The sequence below is a fragment of the Diospyros lotus genome, chromosome 14 (genome assembly GCF_014633365.1).
Source record: "Diospyros lotus cultivar Yz01 chromosome 14, ASM1463336v1, whole genome shotgun sequence".
NCBI lineage: Eukaryota > Viridiplantae > Streptophyta > Magnoliopsida > Ericales > Ebenaceae > Diospyros > Diospyros lotus.
The window spans coordinates 6,423,025-6,449,688 of NC_068351.1; the positions used below are offsets into that span (position 1 = coordinate 6,423,025).

The 26,664-nt window shown below is 39.9% G+C and overlaps 1 protein-coding gene across 2 annotated transcripts in view; it reads right to left on the reverse strand.

Annotated features, from left to right (window-relative positions):
* The window catches only part of LOC127789938 (ubiquitin C-terminal hydrolase 12), a 53,869-nt gene that overhangs the window by 696 nt on the left and 26,509 nt on the right, over window positions 1-26,664 (reverse strand). The window contains exons 17-31 of one of the 2 annotated variants that reach the window (XM_052319048.1): window positions 21,249-21,326; window positions 21,045-21,133; window positions 20,843-20,951; window positions 20,653-20,721; window positions 20,458-20,583; window positions 19,607-19,662; window positions 19,320-19,497; window positions 19,069-19,170; window positions 18,893-18,964; window positions 3,490-3,555; window positions 3,039-3,104; window positions 2,161-2,247; window positions 1,934-2,050; window positions 1,743-1,817; window positions 1,384-1,470 (exon numbers count right to left, since the gene is read on the reverse strand). In XM_052319048.1, coding sequence (XP_052175008.1) covers window positions 1,384-1,470; window positions 1,743-1,817; window positions 1,934-2,050; window positions 2,161-2,247; window positions 3,039-3,104; window positions 3,490-3,555; window positions 18,893-18,964; window positions 19,069-19,170; window positions 19,320-19,497; window positions 19,607-19,662; window positions 20,458-20,583; window positions 20,653-20,721; window positions 20,843-20,951; window positions 21,045-21,133; window positions 21,249-21,326 — 1,377 coding nt within the window. The remainder of the gene's footprint in view (window positions 1-1,383; window positions 1,471-1,742; window positions 1,818-1,933; window positions 2,051-2,160; window positions 2,248-3,038; window positions 3,105-3,489; window positions 3,556-18,892; window positions 18,965-19,068; window positions 19,171-19,319; window positions 19,498-19,606; window positions 19,663-20,457; window positions 20,584-20,652; window positions 20,722-20,842; window positions 20,952-21,044; window positions 21,134-21,248; window positions 21,327-26,664) is intronic. The other variant, XM_052319049.1, reaches the window with a different exon arrangement.

Sequence of the window (26,664 nt, forward strand, 5' to 3'; positions counted from 1 at the left end):
GCTTTGTGGGATATGTCACTGAATATAAGTTATGGTTATTTAGAAAAAAAAAAAAAATATATATATATATATATAAGTTTTGGTGCCAAAACCACAAACTCAGACGGAGATTCTTTCTTCCCCCAAATATTTGTTGTTTTGCTCTTTAATTCTGTTTTGATGATGAACAACTTCATTTGATTAATCAAATATCATGCATCTATCTTTTATAAAATAATTTTCTATAGGTGCAACTAAATTATTTTAACCTCTATAATAAAGCACCATACTGAAAATTATCCAATGCCAAAATAAGTTTTCAATATCCTTGAAGGCATTTGCAAAACCAAGTTTTTATTGTCAAAAGAAATTATTGTATTTGATCCATCAAAATTGGCCATATAGCATTTGAAACTCAAATCCATGTTTTTAAATTTGAAGGCCAAACTGTCGACCGTTTTTTTCAAATCGGTCGATCGTTTTCCCTTGAGGTGTCGACCGGCTTTCCAAGCCTATCGACCGATCTTATGCAAGCTCTTGGCAAACCTCGGTCGACAACTACTGCATAAGAATTGGTCAACTGTTTTTATCCCCGTCAACTGTTTTTATAAGCCTGTCGACCACCCTTGTTATTGCAGATTTCTTTAATGGCTAGTTTTTGCAGGCTCTAACGGCTAATAATGGCTAGTTTTTTTTCAAACTTTGAAGAAATTTATAAATATAGCCCAAGGAAGCACTGGAGAAGGCTAATGAATGAAAATATAGTGTCAAGAGCTTACCATTATATTCATTCTTCTCATTAGTGCTTAAGCTTTCATTTTCTCCCTCAAAAGATTACATATATAATTGTATTATCTTATTTTAGCTTTTGTGTATTTTGTTTGAGAGATATTATAACTGAGAGTGTCAACTCTCAGATTTTCTTGATTGTATTTCTTCTTGTAATTCCTATCTTGTGTGTTAGAGGGCCTACTGTGTTTGATAGGAGTTTTGTATTCCTAGTATTTTATGCTAGAGAGCCTATTTAGTTAAGCAAGAGGTTTTAGTAGATTTAGAAATCCTTAGTGGAGAGCTAAGGTAGTAGAGTAGACTGGGTTTAGTCGAACTACTATAAAGCTCTTGTGTCATTTATCATTCTTGTTTTATATTTTTCAAGCATTGCATTTGACATTTCATATTTTCTGTTTTAACTCACTAAAACCTCATTTCAAGCAAAGATTTTCAAATTTTAAGCAATTTTTAAAACACCCAATTCACTCCACCCCCCCCCCCCCCCCCCCTCCCCCGGGGGGGTGTGGTGCCATTATTTACACAACCTAACAATATTAAGTTACAATATCAATCCTTTGTAATTGTCTGCAGTAACATGAACAAATTATAAGTGACTAATATGGAGGAATATACCTGATTCACAGAATAAACCCTTCTAGGAGCTGTATCAGAGTGCTCCAATCCAAGGTATTGCTCCCAACCACCATAAATATCCCTTTTCTGGAGAAAATAAATTAGAACACGAATAATAAATATCTTAAGGGAGAAGAAGTTGCTTATCAGCTAGTTGGATCAGAGGAGAAAAATTAAGAACAAAGACTAAGATGAAAGGTATAGGATGCTGCAGTCAGTTGACCAGGTCAATGGACAAACATAGCTAAATACATTGTACATATATAATTGGTATACACAAGATCAAAACCAGGTCTGCAGGAGTCTAGTAACAACATGCAATAGAAGGATAACATGAAGTCCAAGTTTGATATGGACACCTGAAAATAGTCGGGCACAATGTCTGAATCTTGCAGGTACTCTGGCCGACCCATTGATATACACGCAAACCTCCACTACAAGCCCCGAGAAAAGTAAATGGTAAAAAAAAAACAAAAACCCAACTTCATTTTCATGGTTGGAACAATATATTAAGAGTAACTCCAATTCAAGATAATACAGTTCGGTATACCTTGGTGAATTCCTCATCTGGAACCTGCAATTTCCTTTGAATCCGAGCTTTAACTTCAGCTAAAGTTTCACCTTCATGTATAACCAAGAAGAATGGATCCCCAAAATGTTGCAGTTGCTGTCAGAAAAGATGAACGTTGAAGAGCATGATTATTACCTAAATTTGACAGGTGTTTTGGTACTTGAGTAGTCAAATAACTTGATACTATTTAACTATGTGCCTCATACCATTTGGTTTTGTCCAACCTCCTTCGTGAAATGGTAAACATGAATTAAGCGATCATGAGGTCCACGGTTGTTCTCTTCTTCAGGAATCTGAGATGGAAAAGGTATTATATCTCATAGTCAAGGGCACCAGCGATAGATTGAATAAAATCAACCAAAGCTTAAATAAGAAGAGAAAATCTGAAAAATTGACAATTGCAATGTCAGTTCTATTGACATAGGTAATGACAAAAGCAGGTTGAAATAGACCTAACATTTGCCATTACTCTAAAAGTGGCTGCCCTTAATAATTCTAAACCTGTATTCTCACCATCATGTTCAACTTCAATTCCACCAAGCAATGGCCCCCTCCATCTAAAAAGGAGGGCCAATAGGTCTCTCAATATTATCAGTTTCCAAATGACAAATAGAAAAACAAGAACATTCTTCTGACATGATTTGGAAAAGGATTCTTTGAGACTACACGATATGGGACTATGATGACAGATGACAAATGGCAATATTGTCCTCAGATTAATTTCACATCCTATATTATAACCAAATGAATATTAATTTGTCTTGCATTTAGTAACCCTATGTCATTGGAAATACTTATTTTTGAAAGAGAAAAACCTGCTTACTAGCTTTGCTTAGCATGCCCCTTTGTTATGTGCTCTGAAGCTTAAATTAAATCAATCTAATTCTTATACACACAACTCAACCTTTGATTATAAAACTATGAGAAACACAAACATATCCCTGTAACCTACAAACTTGATCCAATTATGCTATTATAGATTCTAATAGATGCTACATTCACTAGCAATTTGAATGTGCTGCAAAGTTATACATTCAACAGATGAAGAAAAGAGCGCTGAAGTGGAGATAGAATGATGAGTTACCTCTTCTGCCAACAATGTCCAGTACTGGTCATTTATATTGTCAATCTTTTCACTCAATGGAAAGATCTGCCAGAATAAAATGACAAATTTATGAATCAGATTATAATGGGTGCATTATATGCACTGGTTGCAATTGAACTATTGTATGTTTAGCTGGCAAGTCAAACTTTAGATACAACTGCACAAACCCATAAAATGAACTTTGAGTCTCACCAAGTAATCAATCATTTCAACGAGGGCTAAAGTTTATTTCCCTATGTGCGTATGTGGGTTACATGCTTCTTTTATTCTTCCATTTTTTTCAAGGCTAGGAGTGTTGTTCTTTTTAACTAATTAACCCCGCCCAGAGAGTGTTGGACCAGACACGTGAAGATTGTGTGGAATATCACATAAGAGGCAAGAACTTATTGAGTGGAAAAAAGACAATGATCATCAACTGTAGGAACATTACCTTGTAGATCTTGTGGCAGAAAATTTCAAGCAGCCTAAGTTCTGCATCAGGATGAGACAACACAACCTGTTGAAAGATGTACCATGCATGAATAAATAACAAAAAACATGTAATGTTCCAGATTAAACACGCACAAGAACTACATCATCTCAGTAAATTGAACTTCATTATCTAATCTCCTCCCTATTCCTCCCCCCCCCCCCCTCTCCCACCCCCAAAAAAAAGAAAGGAAAGAAAAGAAAAGAAAAAAGCAGAAGAAAGTAATACAGAATTTTCTTTCTCATGCTTGCACAGAGAAATAGTTAACAAAGCTTTATCAAATTGAACATGACAAAAAGTTGTAGGAAGCCATGTGTCAGATCCTTGAATCTGACAGGGTATTCTCACTTCATCGTTGAGAATTGGGTAGGAAATTAAGGGGGAAATTTGGAGAATTGCAGGGGGAAATAGAAGAACAGAGAATGAGAGAGAAGGATCGAGTGACGGAGAGATAGAAAAAGAGATTGGGAGGGAATTCAGAATTTCTCTATTGATATTCGATGCCTTGAGGAGGCTGGATCAGGTATTATATACAAATCACAGCAAGAATTGGCCCCAAAGCGGCTGCTGAGCTGGAAATAAGGTACAACTAACTGTAGCTTCCTTTCAAGTACAATGACTTGAGCTACCTTCTAGAACAATTGGTTATAACTACCAAAAGTACAACCCCTCACAGCCTTGGGTACATGACAATTCCCCCGCCCTTAAAATCTTCGTGTCCTAAAATAAAAAAAAAAATCTTCTTGTTCTCAAGAAATGCAGAGAAGTTAGGCAGCTTGAGAAAACTGTTTGAGGAGGTTTGGTAAGTACTCCCAGGTGGAGGTGAGACCATCTCACCAGCATTCGAGTCAAGGGAGCCCCTTGTTTGTAGATAATCCTCTTGTCAACTATGGCAGCTGGTTCCTCAATCGGGCTGGTGTCTTCAGCAAACGGGGGTAAGGATTGGCTGACATGTTGTGTGCCTACTGATTTCTAGAGCAGGGATACATGGAATACCAGGTGAATTTGGCAATCAGCCAGCAATTGGAGTTGGTAGGCAACCTTCCCAAATCTGGCTGTAATAGGGAATGGGCCATAAAACTTTGGGCTTAGTTTAGTGACCTACCCTTGGGAGAGAGCCTTCTGATGAGAGAGCTTTAGCCTTAAATAGACTACATCTCCCACGTTGAACTCCCTTTCACTCCTCCTATCTGCAAACTGTTTCATATGGTTTTGGGCAGTAGACAACTCCTTCAGCAGCTGTAAAACTTACTGTCTTTGTTGTAAGTAAGTATCTGTCAAGTCTCTCGGTCTGAGACTTGAATTGATAATGAATTAGAAGAATCGAGAGATAGAGAGAGAGGAGAGTTTCAGAGGGAAAAGAGAGAAAGATAGAGAGAGAGAGAAGCAAATTCAAGAGGGAAAGAGTTCTCATTAAATGTGATAACCCCCGTCCTCCAACAACTGGCCTTATATAGGCCCTTCCCACTGGTTCACATCACGACCGCGGGGAAGCTTCTAGCAACTAGCTACACAAGTGGCCATGTGGCTACGGTTATTTACAAGGAAAATTTCAAAATTGTCCTTGGGGTCATAACATTTCCCACCCCTAGAAATTATTTTTGTCCTCAAGAATCTAAAGTAATCTAGTAGCTCGCAGAAACTGAGTGAGCAACTCGAGTAGATATTCCCAAGTTGTGTGGTTAGGATCTTTCTGAGACCACTTGACCAGCACCTGAGTGAGGGGTACCGAACCTTGATAGATCATCCTTTTGTCCAGAATGGCCTGAGGCTCCACCACTCCTCCTTCCCCTTCATTCAAAGTTGGTAAGTCCTGGCTAGCTGTAGCATGTGGCTCAATAGACTTTTTCAGTAGAAAAACATGAAATACTGGGTGCATCTGGTAACCTCAGCTTATAGGCAACCTTCTCCACCTTAGACTCTATAGCATAGGGCCCAAAGTATTTGGAACTTAGCTTAGAGGCTGGTGTGGTGGTAAAGGGCTGTTGTAGGAACCTCTTCACCCTTAGATAAACTTGGTCCCCCACCTCAAAAGACCTGTCACATCTCCTCTGGTATGTATTCTGCCTCATCCTGTTTTGGGCAGTAGTCAACTCCCTTTTTAGTATCTTCAACACTTCTTGCCTCTGCTGTAAGTATTGCTCCACTATAGCCATAGTAGCTATAGAACTTGATAGGGCTGGGATCAGTGGGGGTTTAAACCCAAACATTGCTTCGAAAGGATTCCGGTTGATGGCACTGTGGTGGCTAGAATTGTACCACCATAGGGCTAGTGATAACCACCTATTCCAATTCTTAGGCTTAGTGAAGCACATGCATCTCAAATAGGCCTTCAAACATTGGTTAACTCTCTTCGTTTGGCCATTTGTTTGGGGTTGGTAGGCTATAAACATGTGCAGCCCTACCCCCAAGTTCTTAAACAACTTCTACCAAAAACACACTTGTAAAGATTTTGTCCCTATCTAAGACAATTGACTTAAGCACCCCATGAAGCCTCACCACTAAATCCACAAAACACCCTTGCAACCTCCTAGGCTGAGAAGGGATGGGTTAGGCTAATGAAGTGTGCAAATTTGGTCAGCCTATCCACCACTACCAACACCACATCCCTACCCTCTGATTTTGGAAGCCCCTCTATAAAATCCATAGATACTCCCTCCTAGGTCTGTTCTGGAATTTCCAAAGGTTCCAAAAGCTTTGGATAAGCCACATTCTCGTGTTTACACCTTTGGCAAGTTGCACATGACAGTACAAAATCAACCACTTCCTTTTTCTGCCCCCGACCAAAAGAACAATTGTCTTACCTTTTGGTAGGTTGCTAAATGCTTGAGTGGCCTCCCACCAGGGAACCGTGTAGGGTAGCTATGATCCTCTCTTTCAAGGGTCCACATCACCAACCACCAACCTGCTTTTGAATCTCACTAACCCATTAGAGAAAGTATACCCTGAATTACCTGTTGGTTGCACTGCAAGCTGAGATATTATTTCTTTGACCCAAGGTGTTTGATCATAACTTCCTGCCACCTCTTTTACCCATTCTAGAATCACAGCAGAGATGGATTGGCATTGACCTTTCTCTTCCTTCATGGATAGGGCATCAGCCACCACATTTTCCTTCCCTCAGCGATATACAATTGTGTAGTCCAGCCCTATTAGCTTTGAAATTCCCTTCCTCTGTAACTGTACTAATAAGGCCATAATTCTGTATGAACTTCCTATAATAACTGGTCAGGCCAAGGAACACCCTTAACTCCATCACCGACAGTGGTCTAGGCCACTCCACCATAGCTGTGACCTTACTAGGATCAGTCTTTAGCCCTACCCCATCAATGATGTGGCCTAAATATTCTACCTCCTTTTCAAAAAAAATGCACTTTGATGGCTTAACATACAATTTATTAGAACTTGGGACCTCAAAGGTAGTTCAAAGATGGGTTAGGTATTGATCATAATTTTGACTATATACAAGGATATCATCAAAGAAGACTAAGATGAATTTCCTTAGATAAGGATGAAAGACTTGGTTCATTAAAGCCTGAAAGGCTGCTGGGGCATTTGTGAGCCCAAAAGGCATCACCACAAATTCATATAGCCCCTGGTGTGTACGAAAGGTTGTCTTGGGTATATCAAATGGTGTCATCAGAATTTGGTGATAACCAAATCTTAGGTCTAGCTTTGAGAAAATTTGGGCCCCAAATAATTCATCTAATAGGTCATCAATAAGGGATATAGGGAACTTGTTTTTTATGGTGTTAGAATTGAGTTGACAGTAGTCAACACAAAACCTCCAGGTTCCATCTTTTCTTTTTCACAAGTGAAACAGGAGATGCAAATGGGCTTTGGCTAGGTCGTATGATAGAGGTAGAGAGCATATTAGCCACTTGTTTTTCGATATCAACCTTTTGCATGGGAGAGTATCTGTAGGCTCTCATGTTCACTGGGGCAGAATGGGGTTTGAGGGATATGGAATGGTCTAGGGACCTCTGAGGTGGTAAGGTATGAGGTTCAATGAATAGGTCCTAAAATTCTTGTAAAAGTAAGTTTAAGCTATCAGGAAGTGATACCTTAGTGGAAGGTTGGAACATGGTCAAGCTGCCTCTTGTTTGATAATCCTCCTTTGCCTCCCTGAGTTCTGATCCACTCCATACCAAGGCATGAATGGAATACATATGGGCTATTTATCCACCCTTACTCAGCATCCACCTCTGTAATTTCCTCCCCTTGTTTAGCTTGCATTCCCCTTGCTCCATAATGCCCATGAGAGTGAGCTTTGTGTTTCCCATCTCTATCTTGACTTCTAATTTGTTGAAGTCAAACGTGAGAGGGCTGACTGTCCTCATCTAGTCAACTCCTAACACTATATCACAACCTCCAAATTTCGAGACTCTCAAATCAGTTTGGAATTCATGCCCTTGCATAATCCAACGGAAACCCTCATAGTTGTTGTGGCTATACATCTTACTCTCATTAGCCACGGTCACAGATAAGGGAGTTGTAGTTGTCATCTTACACCTTAGTTCCATGGCAGTTGCTTCATTCAAGAAGCTGTGAGTGTTGCCACTATCTATGAGCACCAATAGTATCTTCTTTCCCACCTACCCCTGCACTTTAATGATCTTACCGGTTGGTCCCCCCTTTAGGGCATGAAAAGAGATTTCTCCACCTTCCTAATCTGACTCTTCTTCCAAAATGGGGTCTGTTACTTCTTGCTTCTCCTCCTCCTCCACCAATCCTACAGCCCTATCTTCTTCTTCCCCTTCCATGTTCAGTAGTTCCCTCCCGCACTGGTGCCTGAGGCTATACTTCTCTCCACACCAATAGCACAATCCCATCAACCTTCTTTGCTTCATAGTTGTAGATCTAAAAAGGGGAGGGTTAGCCTTAGTTCCTCCTGAAGCCCGTCCAATCACTAAGGCTCGGGTATTCCCTCCTACATGGGAATTGTGGGGTGGAATTGGCCTTGTCACAACTCTGTTCCTTTTAAATATAACCTCTAGGGTCAATTCCTACAATCTAGCCTTCTCTACCGCCTGCCTAACAGTTATAGGCATCATCATCTTCACCATGGACCTTAATTCATCCTTAAGGCTGCTAATAAAGCTAGATACAAAGTATTGGTCAGTAAGGGTTGGTTGAGCATTCCACATTAATGCTCCTAACTCCTCGAACTTCTCTTGGTATTCGATTACGGCCCGTCCTGTTTGAGTTTGTTAAACTCCTCTATCACATCTACCACATTCCTTGATGTATACTACCCTTAGAACCAAGCATCAGCCATATCATTCAAATAGGCTGTAGCAAGGTTGATTATCTGATTTTCAGCTATATTGTAGAATTGAAAGAATCTCTCGCACCTCCGGATCCACTATCTAGGCTTGGATCCTTCAAATAAAGGGATCTCCAATCTCGACAAAGAGCCTTGAGGAGATCTAGGAGAATTGAATTCCTTTACCTGTCGTGTCCTCATACAATGAATTTCCCACTTCTACTACTCCTTAGGATTGAGGAAGGATTCCTGATCCGGCCATTTCGACTTCTGGAATAATCGAGGAGGGAATTCCGGAGGTAACCGGAATTGAGGTAACAACATACTATCCACACTCCCTATCCTTTATCTGAATTGATCCAGTGTCTCCCAGTGTCGAGTCAATTCCCTTTGAACTCCTTCTTTGGATGCTGCCATATCCTCTCGCAATTCATCCCAGATTGGTCTCACATCTTCCCTGTTCTGAGATACTGCCTCAAGTTTGGGTCATCCCAAACTCGCCTCCATGCAATTCTCTAACTGTTTAAGTCTGGTGCCTTCCGCCATTAGATTCACCTACTGCACACCTCAATTTCAACCGATCTCCTATGCCAATTCACATCGTCCTACTATGGAATCACAACCGAGGATGACCGACTCTAATATCAAATGTTAGGTCTCTTAGTTGGGACTTGAATTGATAATGAATTAGAAGAATCGAGAGATAGAGAGAGAGGAGAGTTTTGGAGGGAAAAGAGAGAGAGAGATCATAGTTATCAAAGGCGCGCCTAAGCGCCTCGCCTGGGCCGAGGCGAGGTGATTTTGGCGAGGCCCTCGCCTTATGTGCCTAGGTGCTGGGGCGTGAGGCGCGCCTCATGAAACTTAGGTCTTTTAATTAAAACCTGGCAGCCCAATCGCTCCTCACTCCTCCCGACTCCAGCGTCCAGCCGCGCCCGCATCCTCTCCAACTTGCCCGATCTTCCTCTCTTCTCTAGCCCTAGCTGTGCCCGCCTCCTCTCTTCCTCTCTTCTCTAGCCCTAGCTGTGCCCGCCTCCTCTCTTCCTCTCCTCTCCAGCTCGCCCGATCTTCATCTTCCTCTCATCTCCAGCCGCGCCCGCATCCCATCTTCCTCTCTAGCTTGGCCCGATCTTCTTCTTCCTCTCCTCTCCAGCCGCGACCCCCTCCTTTCTTCCTCTCCTCTCCAACTCGGCCCGATCTTCCTCTTTCTTTCCTCTCCAGCCGCGCCTGCCTCTTCTCTTCCTCTCCTCTCTAGCCACGCCCGCCTCCTCTCTTCCTCTCCTCTCTAACCGTGCCCTCTTCCTCTATTCTCCTCTACTCACGCTCTTCTCCTCTCTTCCTCTCCTCTCTTCTCCTCTGCTCACGCTCTTCTCCTCTCTTCCTCTCCTCTCTTCTCCTCTGCTCTTCAAGTTCAAGCTGTTAAGCAACCCGCTGCCCACTGAAAGTAGCTGCCAATCTCAGTTCCATTCCAACCTCCCCTCTTCTTGGTTCCAGCCTACTCTTGTGAGTTCTTTACTTGTTTTTTATTTGATTATTTCTTGCATTTTTGCTTAATTTCTCTTGCTGGTTGCTGCTATTTCTTTATAGTTTATACGGTTGTTGTTTTCGTGTTGATTGGAGAATATTGTGGAAGTTGGAACTGTGTTGTCCCGATAAATGTCGTCAACCATTTTCAAAACTGACCCGGCATGGAATAATTTTGAAGCTGATCCTAATGATAAAAATACCACATATAAATTTTGTCGTAAAGTAACAAAAGGTGGTATATTTCAGGCGAAACAACATCTTGTGGGTGGTTTTAGGAATACTAAAGCTTGTCCAAAATGTCCTCCATCAGTAAAAGAAGAGATTAGAGAGTACATGCAAAAGAAGAAAAATAACAGAGATGAGCGAAATATGGCACTGATGATCTTCAATTTGGTGAAGGGTATGATGATGATGATGAGCCGTCGCCTCAAAATAAAAAAAGACCCAATGTATCTATCGGAAGTGGAAGTGGTACTGGTAGCGTTGGTAGTGTTAAAGGGCCAACACAAAAGGGTCCACTTCATGTTTTTCTTAAAGATCCAGAAGTTAATGTGTTGAAAAGCAAGGGCAAAGGAAAGCAAACAAGGTTGGGTGAGAATGATTTTGCAAAAAAAGAGTTAAGAGCTCGAGTTTGTAGAAGCTTTGCATGATGGATGTATGATGCAGGCATTCCATTCAATGCAGTGACATATGACAGTTTTAAAGTCTTTATAGAAGCAGTTAGTCAGTATGGTCTGGGTGTGAAGCCGCCTAGCTACCATGAAGTCAGGGTTCCCCTTCTCAAACAAGAGGTGGAAGCCACTCGTGCAATGATGAAAGATCATGAAGAGGCGTGGGCCAAATATGGATGTTCCATTTTGTCAAATGGCTGGAAAGACAAGAGGAAAATGACATTGATTAACTTTTTAGTCAATTCTCCTAAAGGAAGTATGTTTTTGGAATCTATTGATAGTTCTAGCTATTCAAAGACTGGGGAAAAGATGTTTCAATTATTAAGTAAATGTGTGAAAAAGATTGGAGTAAGAAATGGGGTACAAGTGGTCACCGATAGTGCTTCAAACAATGTTTTAGCAGATATGAAATTCATTTTTGTAATTTGTATTATGTTTATAAATAGAACAATTTGAATATTCATTAGATATTTATTATTTACTAATATCTTGTTAATTTCACTCTAAATAATAATAGGAAGATTTTTGAAGGCAAAATATCCTATGTTGTTTTACGCACCATGTGCAACGCACTGCTTGGATTTAATGTTGGAAGATATTTTCAAGTTGCCTAATATGAAGAAGACATTTGAGAGAGCTGTTATGGTGAATAGCTACATCTATATTCGATCGGGTCTAGTAAACATGCTTAGAAGGTTTACTGACAAGAAATAGTTGTTGAGGCCTGCAAAAACACGATTTGCAATTGCCTTTATCACTTTGGGCAGGATGCATAGTCTGAAAAGCAACCTTAGAAGGATGTTTACCTCCAAGGAGTGGATGACAAGCAAGTGGGTAAAAGAAGCGGGGGCTAAAAAGGTTGTAGAAGTGATTTTGATGCCTTCATTTTGGAACAATATTGTATAGGCTTTAAAGGTGGCTGGTCCATTGGTGCGTGTACTGCGCTTAGTGGATGGTGAGAAGAAACCAGCTATGGGATACATATATGAGGCCATGGATAGGGCCAAAGAAGCGATTGCTAACTCTTTTAATGGGGATGAAAAGAAGTATGCACCCATTTTTTAGATCATTGATAATTGATGGGATGTTCAGCTTCATCACCCCCTGCACGCTGCTGGTTGGTACTTGAACCCAGAATATTTTTATAAGGTTGAACGTATAGATCCAGAGATCATGATTGGTTTATATGAATGCATTAGAAAGTTAAATCCAGATGTAAAGGTTCAAGACCAAATTGATGCGGAGCTTTCGATGTATAGCAAGGTAGATGGGTTCTTTGGAAACTATATGGCTATTAGAAAGAGAGCTCAGAAATCACTAGGTACACACACATATATATATTACATTATATATATAATCATTTTAAATAATAGATAATAATTAACCCATGAATTTTATTGGACAATTGAATGGTGGGCTTCATATGGAATGTCAACACCCACGTTGCAAAATTTTGCAATTAAAATTCTTAGCTTGACTTGTTGTTCATCTGGGTGTGAACGTAATTGGAGTGTGTTTGAAAATGTAAGTGCATTGTACATATAACACTTACAATTTTTATTAGCAGTTGGTTTGTTTCATGTAGCTTATTCTTAATATGTTTTTGCATAAATTGTTGCAGCTTCATACTAAACGGAGAAACATGCTTGATCAACTTCGTTTAAACGACTTGGTGTTTGTGAAATTCAATAGAGCATTGAAGCATCGGTATCAAATGCGTGATACCATTGACCCTATCATATTGACCCATATTGATTAAAGCAATGAATGGTTGATTGGAAAACTTGATGAGGAGAATGATAAAGATGATGAAATTGTTTTTCTAGATGACGTTGGGGATGGGTTGACATGGAGTAATGTCGTTGCTGCTGTAGGAGTTGGAGAGCCTACTTATCAATTAAGAATTAAACAAACTTTATCACAATCAGGTTCAACTTCGACTTTGACTTCAAAGCGGTGAGAAACTCAGGAGATTGAAGAAGAGGAGGAAAGTGAGGCAAAGACTGAAGATGATGAAGACTCAAAAGAGGGAGAAGAATTGGGAGATGAAGAAGAAGATGAAGGGGTGATTGAAAGGGATGATGAAGATATTGACCTTGATGTTGATGATCTTCTTGATGATGATTGATTAAAACTTCTTTATATTGATTGTGGACTTGTAATGTTTATGCGTTTGTTTAGAACTTTGCATTATGATTGGTACTTGTTTGAGTTTGAGACTTTAAGTTTGAACTTTGATGATATTTCTAGTTTAGAATTTGCATGATGAATGAATCAATTTTGATGTTGTTAGTTTAGAATTTGAAGATAATGAATCATGAATGATATGAATGTGTTATTATTGATAATTTGATAGTTGTTTATGATTTTATAATATTTTGAGTCTTTTTTCTAAAAGGTGCGCCTCGCGCCTCAGGCTCCAGGATCCTTTGCATCTCGCTGCACCTTTTAGAACTATGAGAGAGATAGAGAGGGAGAAGAGAATTCAAGAGGGAAAGAGTTCTCATTAAACATGATAACCCCCGTCCTCCAACAACTAGCCTTATATAGTGTTATGTACCTACTTAATATGTTGTACATGGGAATAAGGGGGGAAAACAAGGGGTGCATTGTACTTAGACGATGATTCGGTTATTCTACTTAGTTGGTTGCCACTTCTGGCGGGAATGTAATTCCGAGAATGTGTTTCCATGTGACTTGGGGAATCAGTATAAATAGAGGCTCATTGCCCCCAAGGCATGAGAAGTTTTAATACAAATTCTGAAAATCTCTCTCATTTCCCTCTCTTTTCTTCTTCAAGTTTTCCCTTGTTCTCTAGAATTCTCTCCAGAATTCCTCATAACTCTTGTCAGATCTCTAAGGTCTGACATATAGACCCTTCCAATTGGTTCATATCATAACCGTGGGGAAGCTTCTAGCAACTAGCTACACAGGTGGCCATGTGGCTATGAAAATTTCAAAATTGCCCTTGGGGTCATAACAGTATTCTCTGCTACTACTGTGGTTGGCCCCAAGATGGAAGGTAGGAGTGGGAGTTTATATCCATACATTGCCTTGAATGGTGACATCTTTACAGAATTGTAGTGGCAGGAATTATACCACCATTGGGTCAAAGAGAGCCACTTATGCCAACCTTTGGCTTGTAGGATGCAGAGGCAGCGGAGGTAGGTTTCAAGACATTGTTGTCTGGGGTGATAGGCAGTGGACATGTGTAGCTTAATCCCCAAAGATTTCAATAGCTCCCTTCATAGCAAGTTGGTGAACACCTTGTCTCTGTTAGATATTATAATATGTGGTGTCCCATGCAGCTTCACCACTTGATCTAGGAAAATCCGGGCTACCTCCCGAGCCGTGAAAGGGTGGGAGAGACCAATGAAATGGACAAACTTTGTGAATTGATCCACTACCACCAGTATGCAGTCATTTCCTTCATATCTAGGTAACTATAAAGTCCATGGATACACTGCCCCATGCTTGGTCAGGGGTGGCTAATGGCTGCAACAGCCTTGAAGTTGTCACTGTCTCATGCATGCACCTCTTACACACATCACAAGCCATCACAAATTTCTTCAACTTAGGCCAATAGAAAAGTAGTTTTACCTTGTGGTAGGTATTTTGCATAACTAAATGTCCTCCTAAAGGGGATCCATGCAAGGCCTGCAACATCTTGTTCTTGAGTTGATCACACCCCCCAATTACCAGCCTGCCACAGTACCTTACTAGTCCATTAGTTAGTGTCAAACCTTGCCCCTGCCTGCTGGAAGGGTCAATGACCATTTGTTCCAACAGCTCCTTGGACCACTCATCCTTTTCATAACTAGTTGTTATTTCCTGATACCAATCAAGAACAACCGAAGTAATGGCTGCAAATGTTCCTTCTTCAAAATAGCGAGATAATGCATCTGCAACAACATTCTCCTTCCCTTTTTTGTATTGTATGATATAATCCAGTCCATTAGCTTGGTCATCCCTTTCCTCTGCAATTGGCTAGTCTTTATTATGAATTGGTTTCCCTCCAGATGGTATCGCCATTTCTCCATAGCAACCAACATGGCCAGCAACTCCTTATCATATGTGCTCAACCCCTTGTGCCTAGGGGCTAAGGCTTGGCTAATGAAAGACAATGGTCTGTCCTCCTACATTAAAATAACCCCTATTCCCATGTTACTAGTGTTGGTCTCTAGTACAAACAGTTTACTAAAGTTTGGTAAGGCCAATTCTGGAGCCTCTCCCATTGCCTTTTTTAATTATAAGAAGGCTTCCTTGGCCTTGGGATTCCAATGGAAACCCTCCTTTTTCAACAAATCAGTGAGTGGCCTACTAATTACCCCATAACCAAGGAATCTCCTTAGGGCTCTAACAATGGTAGGCCTTAGCCATGAAGTCATGGCAACCACCTTCTTTGAATCTGTGCTAACCCCTGAACTGGAAATGATGTGCCCAAGGTACTCCACCTGCCTTTAGGCAAAGGCACACTTTGACCTTTTAACATATAATCGGTTGAGCCTAAGGACTTCGAATGTAACCCTCAAGTGATCAATATGTTTGGAAAAGATGGGATGTACACAAGAATATCGTCAATAAATACTAGGATGAAGTCTCGGAGGTAAGGAGCAAAGATTTCGTTCATCAAGGCCTAGAATGTGGCTAGGGTATTGGTTAGGCCAAAGGGCATTACTGTGAATTCAAAATGCTCAGGGTGTGTTCTGAATGCAGTTTTAGATATATTCTCGAGCCTCATTCTGATTTGATGATAACCCGATCTAAGGTCTAGTTTAGAGAATATAGTGGCATTCTTTAATTCATCCAGTAAGTCTTCTATGATGGGGATAGGAAACTTGTTCTTGACAGTCACTGCGTTTAGTTGACAGTAGTCGACATAAAATTGCTACGAACCATCTTCCATTTTAACATGTAACACAGGTGCCGCAAAAGGGTTGAGGTTAGGTCTAATAATGGATTTTAGAAGCATTTCCTTGACCATTTTTTCAATTTCAGTCTTTTGGATGAGAGGGTATCAATAATATCTTATGTTGATAGATTCAGTGTTGGGCTTGAATGTAATAGAATGGTTAAGGGGCCTTTTAGGAGGTAGGTAATTGGGTTCTACAAACAAGTCCTCAAACTTATGTTGGCAGTCACCATAAGTTCACCTTCTTGTTCCCTGTTTCCCTCCAAAAATTTTGTGGCTTGAATAGAGAACAGTTGTGCCACTTGGGACAGCTTGTTCTTGAGCATCTTTTGCAACCTCCTTCCAGTAATCATCTTGCATGATCTTGTCTCCATGCTGCCGGTAAGGGTCATTTTCCTGCCATCCTTTTCAAAAGTCACTTCCATCTTGTTGAAATCAAAACTTATAGGACTCACATTTTTCATCCAATCTACTCCCAATACGATGTCACATCCTCCTAGCTTTAACAACAGTAAATCAACTTCAAATTCCTCTCCATGCATCTCCCAACACATGCAGATTTGCTCATCACTTTGCTGTCGTTGGCCACAGTCACCGATAGGGACTGTGTGCCAATTAGTTTACAACCCATTCTCTTTGTTGTACCCTCATCCAAAAAGTTGTGGGTACTCCCACTATCAATCAAGACCATCAATTTGCAGTTGTGAACTTTCCCTCCCACCTTGATTATCTTTCTATTGGTCAACCCCTTTAGTGCATGCAGGGAGATCTCTCTGTTATCCTCTCCTCCAAATTCACTTGGAAATGTTGGCACCTCCTCTCTTGTTTCCACTTCTTCCTTCCCTTCCAACAAGAGCAGTTGTCTCTTGCACTAATGCCTATTTTTACTCATGCTTGAAGCATAATTTGGCCTGCCTCCTCTGCTCCATAAGTCTCCCTCCCTATGACTGCATAGGAGTGACAGTAGTTGGGACTGTCATACTCCTAGGGCCCTGGTTGATCTTAGTGGCCTTCTTATTATATCCTTACCTCCCTGCTGTAATGTACTAGAGCTTACCACCCTTGTTTGCAGCCTCTGCTTCTTGATCAGGGCCTCCACTGTTAGTTCTTGCAACTTAGCACTTTCAGCCACCTGTTTAATTGTCTTTGGCTACAACATCTTAACCATGGGCCTTAATTCTTCACTCAAGCGACTAACAAAAGCTTGAGATGAAGTAGGCCTTGGTTGAATGGGGGTTGAGGTTTAACATTTAACAATTTCACTCTTCAAATTTTAGTTGGTATGTCTGCATTGTCCCCTCTTGCCTCAGCTTCTTAAATTCCTTTGCCACATCCATCATGCTTTGATCGCCAAACCTCTCACACAGATCTTCTACGAATTCGGCCCATTGGTAGCCTTCTTTAACCCTAGACCATCCTTGGAACCAAGCATCCCCAGCATCATTGAGGTAGGCAGTGGCCAGTGTAACCTTCTAATGCTCCAGTCTATTGTACAAACTAAACAACCTCACACCTTCTTACCCACCATCTTGGGTTAAGACCATTGAATAGGGAAATCCCCATTTTAGGCATAGGAAAACAAGATTGATTCGGGGCAGCCTGCACTTCCTGCCTCTTATCCAATCTATTCTCCCCCATCAATGTCAGTTCTTCCTTGAATTCAGAGGATCCGACAGCTTGGTGGATTGCCCCATTACAAGGTAAAATCAGATCTAACGAAATAAGGAGGGAAATAAGGAGAAATTCTTACAGAATTTTGCCTTGTGAACATTACCATAAAGCTCTGCGGTTGTTCCAGGATCTGGCTTCCAACTTCCTCTCATAGGCCTTCTATTTGGCAACCAATGTCCGTGCACATCTAAGTGATCGGCCCGTCGAACTTCTTCTCCAATCCTTCCATTGAGGCTTCCACCTTCCGATCTAACGAAACAATCGCTTCATGATTCCGATTAGATCCAATCTCCAATAGATCCACTCTAGTTTGCAGATCCGAGATCATTGAATTGAACTGTTGCTGCTGGGACTTAAAGTTCTTCATTCTGGTGCCATCTGCCATAGGAATCGAAATCGCAAGGAGCTTTGCCAGTCAAGGATGTGCTTTGATACCAAATTGTCAGATCCTTAAATCTGATAGGGTATTCTCACTTAATCATTGAGAATTGGGTAGGAAATTAAGGGGGAAATTTGGGAGAATTGCAAGGAGAAATAGAAGAACAAAGAATGAGAGAGAAGGATTGAGAGAGGGTGAGAGAGAGAAGAAGAGATTGGGAGGTGTTGATATGCGTTAATATTTCCTGTAAATATTCCTTATAATTAGTTGATTACTTGCGCCGTATTTAGATTATACTACTTGCGGTATTTAGATCAGTCAATCCCTAAAATTAAGGGAGTTGATTGAGTTTCTTGTAAATATATATAATCAAGACGGCTGTGAGTGATTCTCAAGCCATATTACGCACCAAATATTCTCTTCTAACTGGAGGAATTCAGAATTTCTCTATTGATATTCGATGCCTTGAGCAAGGCTGGATCAGGCATTATATACTGATCACAGCAAGTATTGGTGCCAAAGTGGCTGCCAAGTTGGAAATAAGGTACAACTAACTATAGCTGCCTTTCTTAAGTACAATGACTTGAGCTACCTTCTAGAACAATTGGTCATAACTACCAAAGTACAACCCCTCACAGCCTTAGGTACATGACACCTGGGTGGACAATGAAGAAGAAACTAGTCTAGAGGCATATCCTAGTTATCATTATGCAAATGCAAAAGATTTATTAAGGTGACTGGCCGAAAAAAGAACAACTATCAGAAAATTATTCACTTTGCTGAAAAAAGACTGGTCAGAAATGGACCAATGCCACTCATTGTTCCATTGCTTGCTCAGAGGCTATACATTTAGAATTTTAAGATCATAATATTACATTATCTATTATGACACTTCTAGATTATAATGCCACTATTGGTTGTCAACCACAATAAAAACTAACCTTTAGCTTGAGTTCATTAAGCACATCTCCAACAGTGCTCTGTCTTGGCAACCTAACATAGTGAATCGCCACCTGGAAACAGTTAAAAACAGAAGTCAGATAGATGGTACATGCTTGCAAGATGAAGAAAGTTGTAGTATGGTGGCAATACTGGTCAGAAGAGTTCCAGGACGAACCTCATCCTTTGTTGCATGATGAAAAGCAACTTTCAGAGTTTTTAGGCATTGCAACTCTGGCAGAGGGATCTCCAGCACCTCGTAATACAAAATATCAGAAGTCTGTCACGAAGGAACCAACATATCTAATCAGTCATTAAAAATATAACAGTTTCCCCAATTTTTGGTTGCATGAAGAAACCAATTTAAAGAAAATAAAATAAATACATCAAGGGCTTTAGAATCAGCTAAATTGATGTGACAGCGCCTACCTGATTGTAGTTAACCAGCATATCCAACAAATGATCTGCACCTCGATATTTAATTGGATGGGGCTTTGGCTGGTGCGAGTAGCAGTTGTGGGGAGTCAGTCTTATTTTCGATGGATCATCCACACCAAGTTGACAGGCCACTTTCTCCACAACATCATCATAAGTATGCCTCTTTGACCTTAAAATTTATATAGAATGTAGTCAGAAACAGAAGGAAAGACACAATCAACAGTAAATGCAAAGGTCCCTCTCATAACAAAATAATGGAAATCAGGCAAAAGCCTTACAACTCTAGACAGAAATCATCCTCCTTGGGTCTCTCCAGTGATCGAAAATGAACCATCTGAAAGAAATTACTATATAAATATAATGAAAATGGTGCAACAAATAGAGAGTTACTTATGGTCACATAGAGCAAATTCACAATAGATTTAAGTTGACAAATATGGAAATTTCGGTTTTTGTGATGTGATTGATGCGATCAATGAGCACCACAGATTGCTGGTATACCTCCCACCCCCTTCTTTTCTCTTTCTGCAGGGGGCCTGTATCTCCTCCTTTTTCCTAGAGGAACCATGCCTTTGGGTTTGCTTGACTGAACAAAAAATGTTAACAGGCTCTCTATTTCAAGATCTTTGTCTAATCCCATCCATTCATCAGATGATTGTAACCTAGGGATGAACTTGCAGGTTAATATGTTCAAAATCAAAAAACAATTGTTACCTAATGTCGCTGCTTGCAGCTAGTTTCTTTCCCAGTGGATGAAAAAGCTCACAAAATTTTAATGCATTCTGTGTTCTGAACATGCCACAAACTTTCCAATTTTACCAAAATTTAATTTGGAATAATGCTTGAAATTCTTATGTTGAGATGCAGCTGAAAGAGGTTAGATAAGTTCAATCATCTTCTAGACTAATAAAAAACAGCCCCAGGCACTCTTGAGGTTTTTTACAAATTTCCATATATAATGGTTTATTCTATAAATCAACAGGAAATTGCATCACAACTCCACCCAATCTAGGACAAATTTCTTCTTTCCACATATGGAGTTCTTAAGATGGCTCTTTTCCAAAAAAGTGAGCATCTCATACTAGAAGTAGCAAATGAGTGTAATATATGAAAAATGTAATGACGAGACCTGTCGATTATGCAAATAGTCCAAAAATGAAGGAACATCAGGATAGCGATATTTTTCTTCACTATCAAGTAAAGCGGATTTCTGGAAGCAAATGATATCCCCATCTTCAATCTGCAGATAAGGAAACTGAAGAAAATTCCATATCCAGTACCATTTGTGACAAGTCAAAGCATTCCATGTAAAAGATCAAAATACCTGGCTAAACTTAAATGTAGCCTTCTTGTCAAGGCGTTCACACATGATCTGAGGCTCATATTTAACTTCCTGAAGAGATGATTTGTGAGGTTAAAAATAATAATGAAGTTCATGCAATTGCAGAAAGATTCAGGACTTAAGTAGAAAGAAATAATAATCACATATTTTAAACATTCAATGAGAAACAAACCTCATAAAGTTCAATTTCTTCATCCAGGGAAAACCCAGCCATTTTATTTAATTTTGCTAAAATGTCAATTGGCTTACCAGAGATCTTCACAAAAAGACGACCAACATAACTGGAAACATAAAGTTATTTCAAATGTCAAAAAACTGAAAACCAAAAATAACAAGTAAAGCTTGTAGAGAAATGGGAAATAATTAATAGTTACCGAATCTGTTCTTTCTCAGGCTCGTAAAGCTTGAAAAAAACTAAAATATCTTCTTTAGTTTTGTCAGGTGGAGGAATAGGACTTCCATCCTAAGTATTATGTAATGCATCAATAAAAATCACAAGAGAAACTTCAGTATAAAAAACCTCCAAGTTCAGGCTGATAGATCTAAAATATATCACCAACATAGATAACAATATCTACCGAAACAAGCTCCACTTCCAAGAACAACTTCAGTTCTGCATTGTTCATCTTGTTGGAAACTTCCCGCAACTGCCCAACCTACATTTAGAAGTGAGAATAGGATGCCATCAGGTTTGGCAATGCATATTTCACTGGCTCCATAGCTGATAGCGCTTCATTTAGGATATCATAATTTTGGCACACAGCAGAACTCATCAAAGGAATAGTGAAGCAAAAAGATCATCGTAGATTGTGTATGGATAAGGCAGCCCTATCCTACCAATCAAGAAAACAAGGTTGCATGCTCTACCCCAACTTTACTTTTCTAATCAGTCAGAAGGCATAGAGATGTCTAAAGATCTTAGTTCCTATTCACATCAAGTCTCAAAAAATAAATATCAAATATGGCAAAGCAACCCTTCCCAATGATCAATTTAGAGAGGAAACATGCCCTGACCCATATTTTATGATAAATGAAAAACATACATGGGGAAAGAGGGAAGGAAATAAACATGTTTTAGAATCCTGTCATATTCAACAGTTCAAAATGATTTTTTTCTCTCTCTGACTACTAAAGTCTCAATAAATTTCTTGACTTTCAAATTCTCTCTTAGTTATAATGGTGAGAGACCAAAAAAGTGAACCAACTAGAGAATACTTGCTAGCATCACAACTGAAGTAATCCCAAAATCTCATTGTTATATACCCACATAATGGAAAAATTCAAAAAATATGCATTTGGGCTTAGGTAAGGCAAAATGTAGGTATCTTCTTTCACAGTAGCACAACCATGTTTCACAGTAGCACAACCATGTGCCCCCAACTTAAACATGGTTGGAGTCACAAACAATTTCAACGAGTTTTTACCGGGTGTTAGTTGGATTTCTTTTCCTTTTGGTTTATTTTTCTTTTTTTGCTATTGCTTTTGTTTTGTTTTTGCCTCCCCCCCCCCCCCCCGCGGCCAAAAAAAAAATAATAATAAAAATAAAAATGAAGAAGAATTTTAGATAAGTGAAGTATGTTTTAACTTCTGTAATTGCAAAATTTTAGATAACATAAAATGGCACTGCATGCATTCAGATTGATCCCGAAAGCTTCATAAGAGATATCATAAATCATAACAAACTCCACATTCTGGTAGGACCAGGGAGGAACTAAATAAAAAAATATACAATCTGGAGGGGCAAACGCAAAATATCCAGAAATATTATATTTTCATGCTTGAAATGCTTCTTCCAATGATTGGACACTCTTAGAAAGAATATTATGAAACTACAAGCTGCTTAAAAGTATTCCCAACTTGATGACAAGAACTTAAGAGGGATTAGAATGGCCTTCTCCCCACAAGTTTAGCAAAACAAAACATTTGCCACAGTTATGATCTAAGTTGCACGGAAAAGCATTTGGGACGCCATTTCGTCGTTTCCGAACTGTTTCCCATTTCAAAGACGGTGAGGACGGCCCAAAACCATTTTCGGGCCATTTCTATAAATTGTGAAACGTATGGGGGTTGTTTCGCAATTTACTAAAATTAGATGGAATCGCGTTTCTGCCGGAAACGCATTTCAGACGACAATGACCACACATCCGAAGGCCGAAAGCCGGCCAGACCCCCACATCACATGCATCTCGAAGGCCGGCTAGAACACCCCCCCCCCCCCCCCCAAATTTCCCTATCTTTTCTTCATCTTCTTCTTTCTGGTTGTTTCTCCAAATCCACTGTCACTGATGCACGTTCAAGTTGCTGCTCCAGGTGATCCCTCGTCGCCGATCGTCAATCCGTCGCTTTCGATTCTAGTTGCCTATCGCCGTTCCTTGCCGAAGATTGCCTCTCTCGTTGTCGAACCTCGAAGCCTCGCCCTTCTTGGTGTCGAACCCGGAAGCTTCGCCGTCGATCGTTCCTTCAGTCGGTCACTGGCGTAGTTCCCTCTCAGGTTGTAGCCGATCAACCCTTTTCTCTCTCTCTCTTTGTTCATCAGATTGTTTGTGTTTGGAGGTGTATGTGTTCTTTGTTTGGTTTCTGTTTGGTATTTTTTTTTAATCTATTTATATCAAAACTAAATTAATTTTGTTGATATGTGTTAAGATTAGGAGCTCTTTTGACAACTCAAACAATGTTTCTAAATGACAATTCTCTCAACTCTTCGCCCAAAATCAATCCAAAAGACAACAAAAAATTAAATGCAATCAAATCAAAACAGGAATAAGAAATAAGAAAGAGAAACGCAAACCACAAGATGGCAATTTTATCCTAGTTCAAACTGGTTTACACCAGTTCTACATCCAGTAGTCAAACACCCTCTCGAGCAGCTTTCTTTATTTAGAGAATGATCAGTTTACACAACAGAGAACCCTTCCTTCTATTTCTCGAGTGCAACAAGACTTTGCCCCCCAAGATTACAAAGCTCTCTCTAGCCTTTGTCTCTAACGAACAGTACTCGTTACAAACAAAAAATGAGAACTCTCTCTCTCTCTACCACCCCTTGCCCTCTATTTATAACAGTGGGTAGATATCCCAATGAAGACTATTACATATTTACAGTTTAACCCCCAAACTATAACTAATTACCTGATTAGGAAATAAAATTCTATTTAATACTTCATTGGCCCTCAAAATACACTACTTTCACTTATTTTCTTATCCTATACTCAAGACAACTTTTAACAATATGTTTGCCTCGAGTCATCCTAGAAGATCAATGAAGACAACAATGGCTTTATCGGCTAGAATATAGATAGACTGTTAGAAATAATACTTAAATATCATTAGTGTATATTTGGGGGTTAAACTGTAATTGTCTTATCCCAGTTGGTTATATTGGGATGTCCGCCCTCTATTCAAGGGGTAGTCGATAGAGAGATGCAAGAGAGTTCTCATTTCTATTGTAACAAGTATTGTTTGTTCTGAGAGAGAAAGGCTAGTGATTGTGAGATAGCTTTGTATTCTTGAGGGAATGAAGGCTTGATGTACTCAGGAATAGGAGGGAAGGAACTGGCTATATACTGATCGTTCATACGGAATAAGAAAGCTACTCGAGGGGGTGTTTTGACTGCTAGATGTAGGGTTGCAATTCTTGTGATCCAAACTAGGATAAAATCGGTGTCTTATGGTTTGATCTTTTAGATTTATATCTTGAATTGTGATTTCTTTACTTTCTGTTTTGTTAAATACATGATTACTAATTAATCTGAGAGTGTGGAAGAGTATTTGTGAGAGATTAAATCATCTAATCTCACCTAAACTGGTAAGTCTAATTCAACAAGTTTTAAACTAATCAATTTTTTTTCAATAATATGGCATATTGCATATCAGTTTCAAATTTTATTAAGTTTGAATCAGTAGGGCATATTGCATTGTCAGCTCCCGATAGTCTGACTAGAATTAGTTGATCGCTTGGATGATCGAGAGAGAGAATAGAGAAGTTTAGGAAGGAAAGGAAGAGAGAGAAAGAGAACAGAGAATATTCATTTCATAATGATGGGGGAATGATCAACATGTATATATAGCTGACCCAACCTTCCCCATGAGCGGTAACAGATTACCGTTGCTGGGAATGTACCAACTACCTAATGCGGTAACAAACAAAATACAACTCCTTACTACATACTTTCTAATATGCTACTTCTGACCTCTAGTATAGTGTAATTAGAATAGAACCCCCTATCTCGTTAGTACATGACAATTACCCCTCCCTTCAAAACCTTCTTGTCCTTAAGAAATGTTGAGAAGACTTGTTGCTTGAGGAAATCTTGGAAGATATTCCCAAGTATTGTTGTCAGGATAGAGGTTAGACCATTGTACGAGAACTTGAACGATGGGAGCCCCTTGTCTGTAGATGACCCTTCTATCAATTATAGTCTTAGGCTCCTTTGTACTACCATCAAAATCTAGAAAGTAGGGTAGAGCTGGACTAACTTGTTGCACTCCCACTGCTTTTTGAGGAGTAACACATGGAAGACCGGATGTATGTTGGAATTTTCTGATATCTATAGTCGATAGGCCACACTTTCTACGCGTGCTATAATTGGAAATGGCCCATAAAACTTCAAATTGAGCTTTGAGCTAGGCTTCTAAAGCAGGGCTTTCAGATGGCCTGGCTTAAGCTTCAAATATACCAAATCTTCCACTTGGAATTCTCTTTCACTTCTCCTTTTGTTAGCAAATTGTTTCATAGAATTCCTTGAATTGGCCAATTCCGTTTTGAGCACTTGAAAGGCCTGCTACCTTTGCTGGTAGGCATCTAAAGCTGCCACTATAGAGGAACTTCCCAATTCTGGCAACAAGGGTGGCTTGTACCCATACAGGGCTTCAAAAAGGGATCCTTTGATGGAGCTGTGATAGTTGGAGTTATACCACCACTAAGCCAACACAAGCCACTTATGCCAAGTCTTTGGCTGTAAGAAACAAGCACAACGCAAATACGTCTCCAAGCATTGGTTTACTCTTTTGTTCTGGCCATCAGTTTCTGAATGATAGGTCGTTGACATATTGAGTTTGACCCCCAATAAGCTCATCAATTCCTTCCACAATAGGCTGTAAAAATTTTGTCTCAGTTAAATACTATAGCTTTAGGGACTCCATGTAATTTTACCACTTGCTCCAAGAACACCTTAGCTATCTCCAAAGCTATGTAGGGGTGGGTTAGGCCAATGAAGTGGGTGTATTTTGTAAACCTATCCACTATCACCAGCCTTCCTTGGTTCCTGATAAGGCCATTGGTCAAGGTATATCCTTGCCTGGCATTAGGATCCACCACCAATTGTTGTAGAAGCTCCTGAATGTTATCATTAGTTTCGCAGCTCGAGACCATTTCCTGATACCAATTTGGAACTACTATTGTAAGGGAAACAAAGTTTCCTTCTTCATAGCACATAGATAATGCATCCGCAGCCATATTTTCCTTCCCCTTCCGGTATTGGATTACATAATCCAATCCCATTAATTTGGTCATTCCCTTACGTTGCAGCTGTGTATGTAACTTCTACTATAGTAAAAACTTCAATCTCTCGTGGTTTGTCTTGATCACAAACTTGCTCCCTTCTAAGTAATGTCTCCACTTGTCTACAACCATCATCACTGCAAGAAGTTCCTTCTCGTATATGCTCAACCCGAGATGTTGAGGAGCTAATGCCTTGCTAAGAAAGGCCTGCCCTCTTGAACCAACACAACCCCAATTCCATTAGCACTAGCATCTGTCTCCAAGATGAATGGCTTGTCAAAATCTGGCAGCCCTAATGTTAGCACCTCACTCATAGCCCACTTAAGCTTACAAAAGGCCTATCTACCTTATCATTCCACTGAAATCCATCATTCTTCAGTAATTTTGTTAATGGTCGACTGATTACTCCGTAATCTTTGACAAACCGGCAGTAGTAACCAGTCAAACCCAAAAATCCCTTAATCCCTTAACATTTTGAGGCCTTCGCCACTCCACCA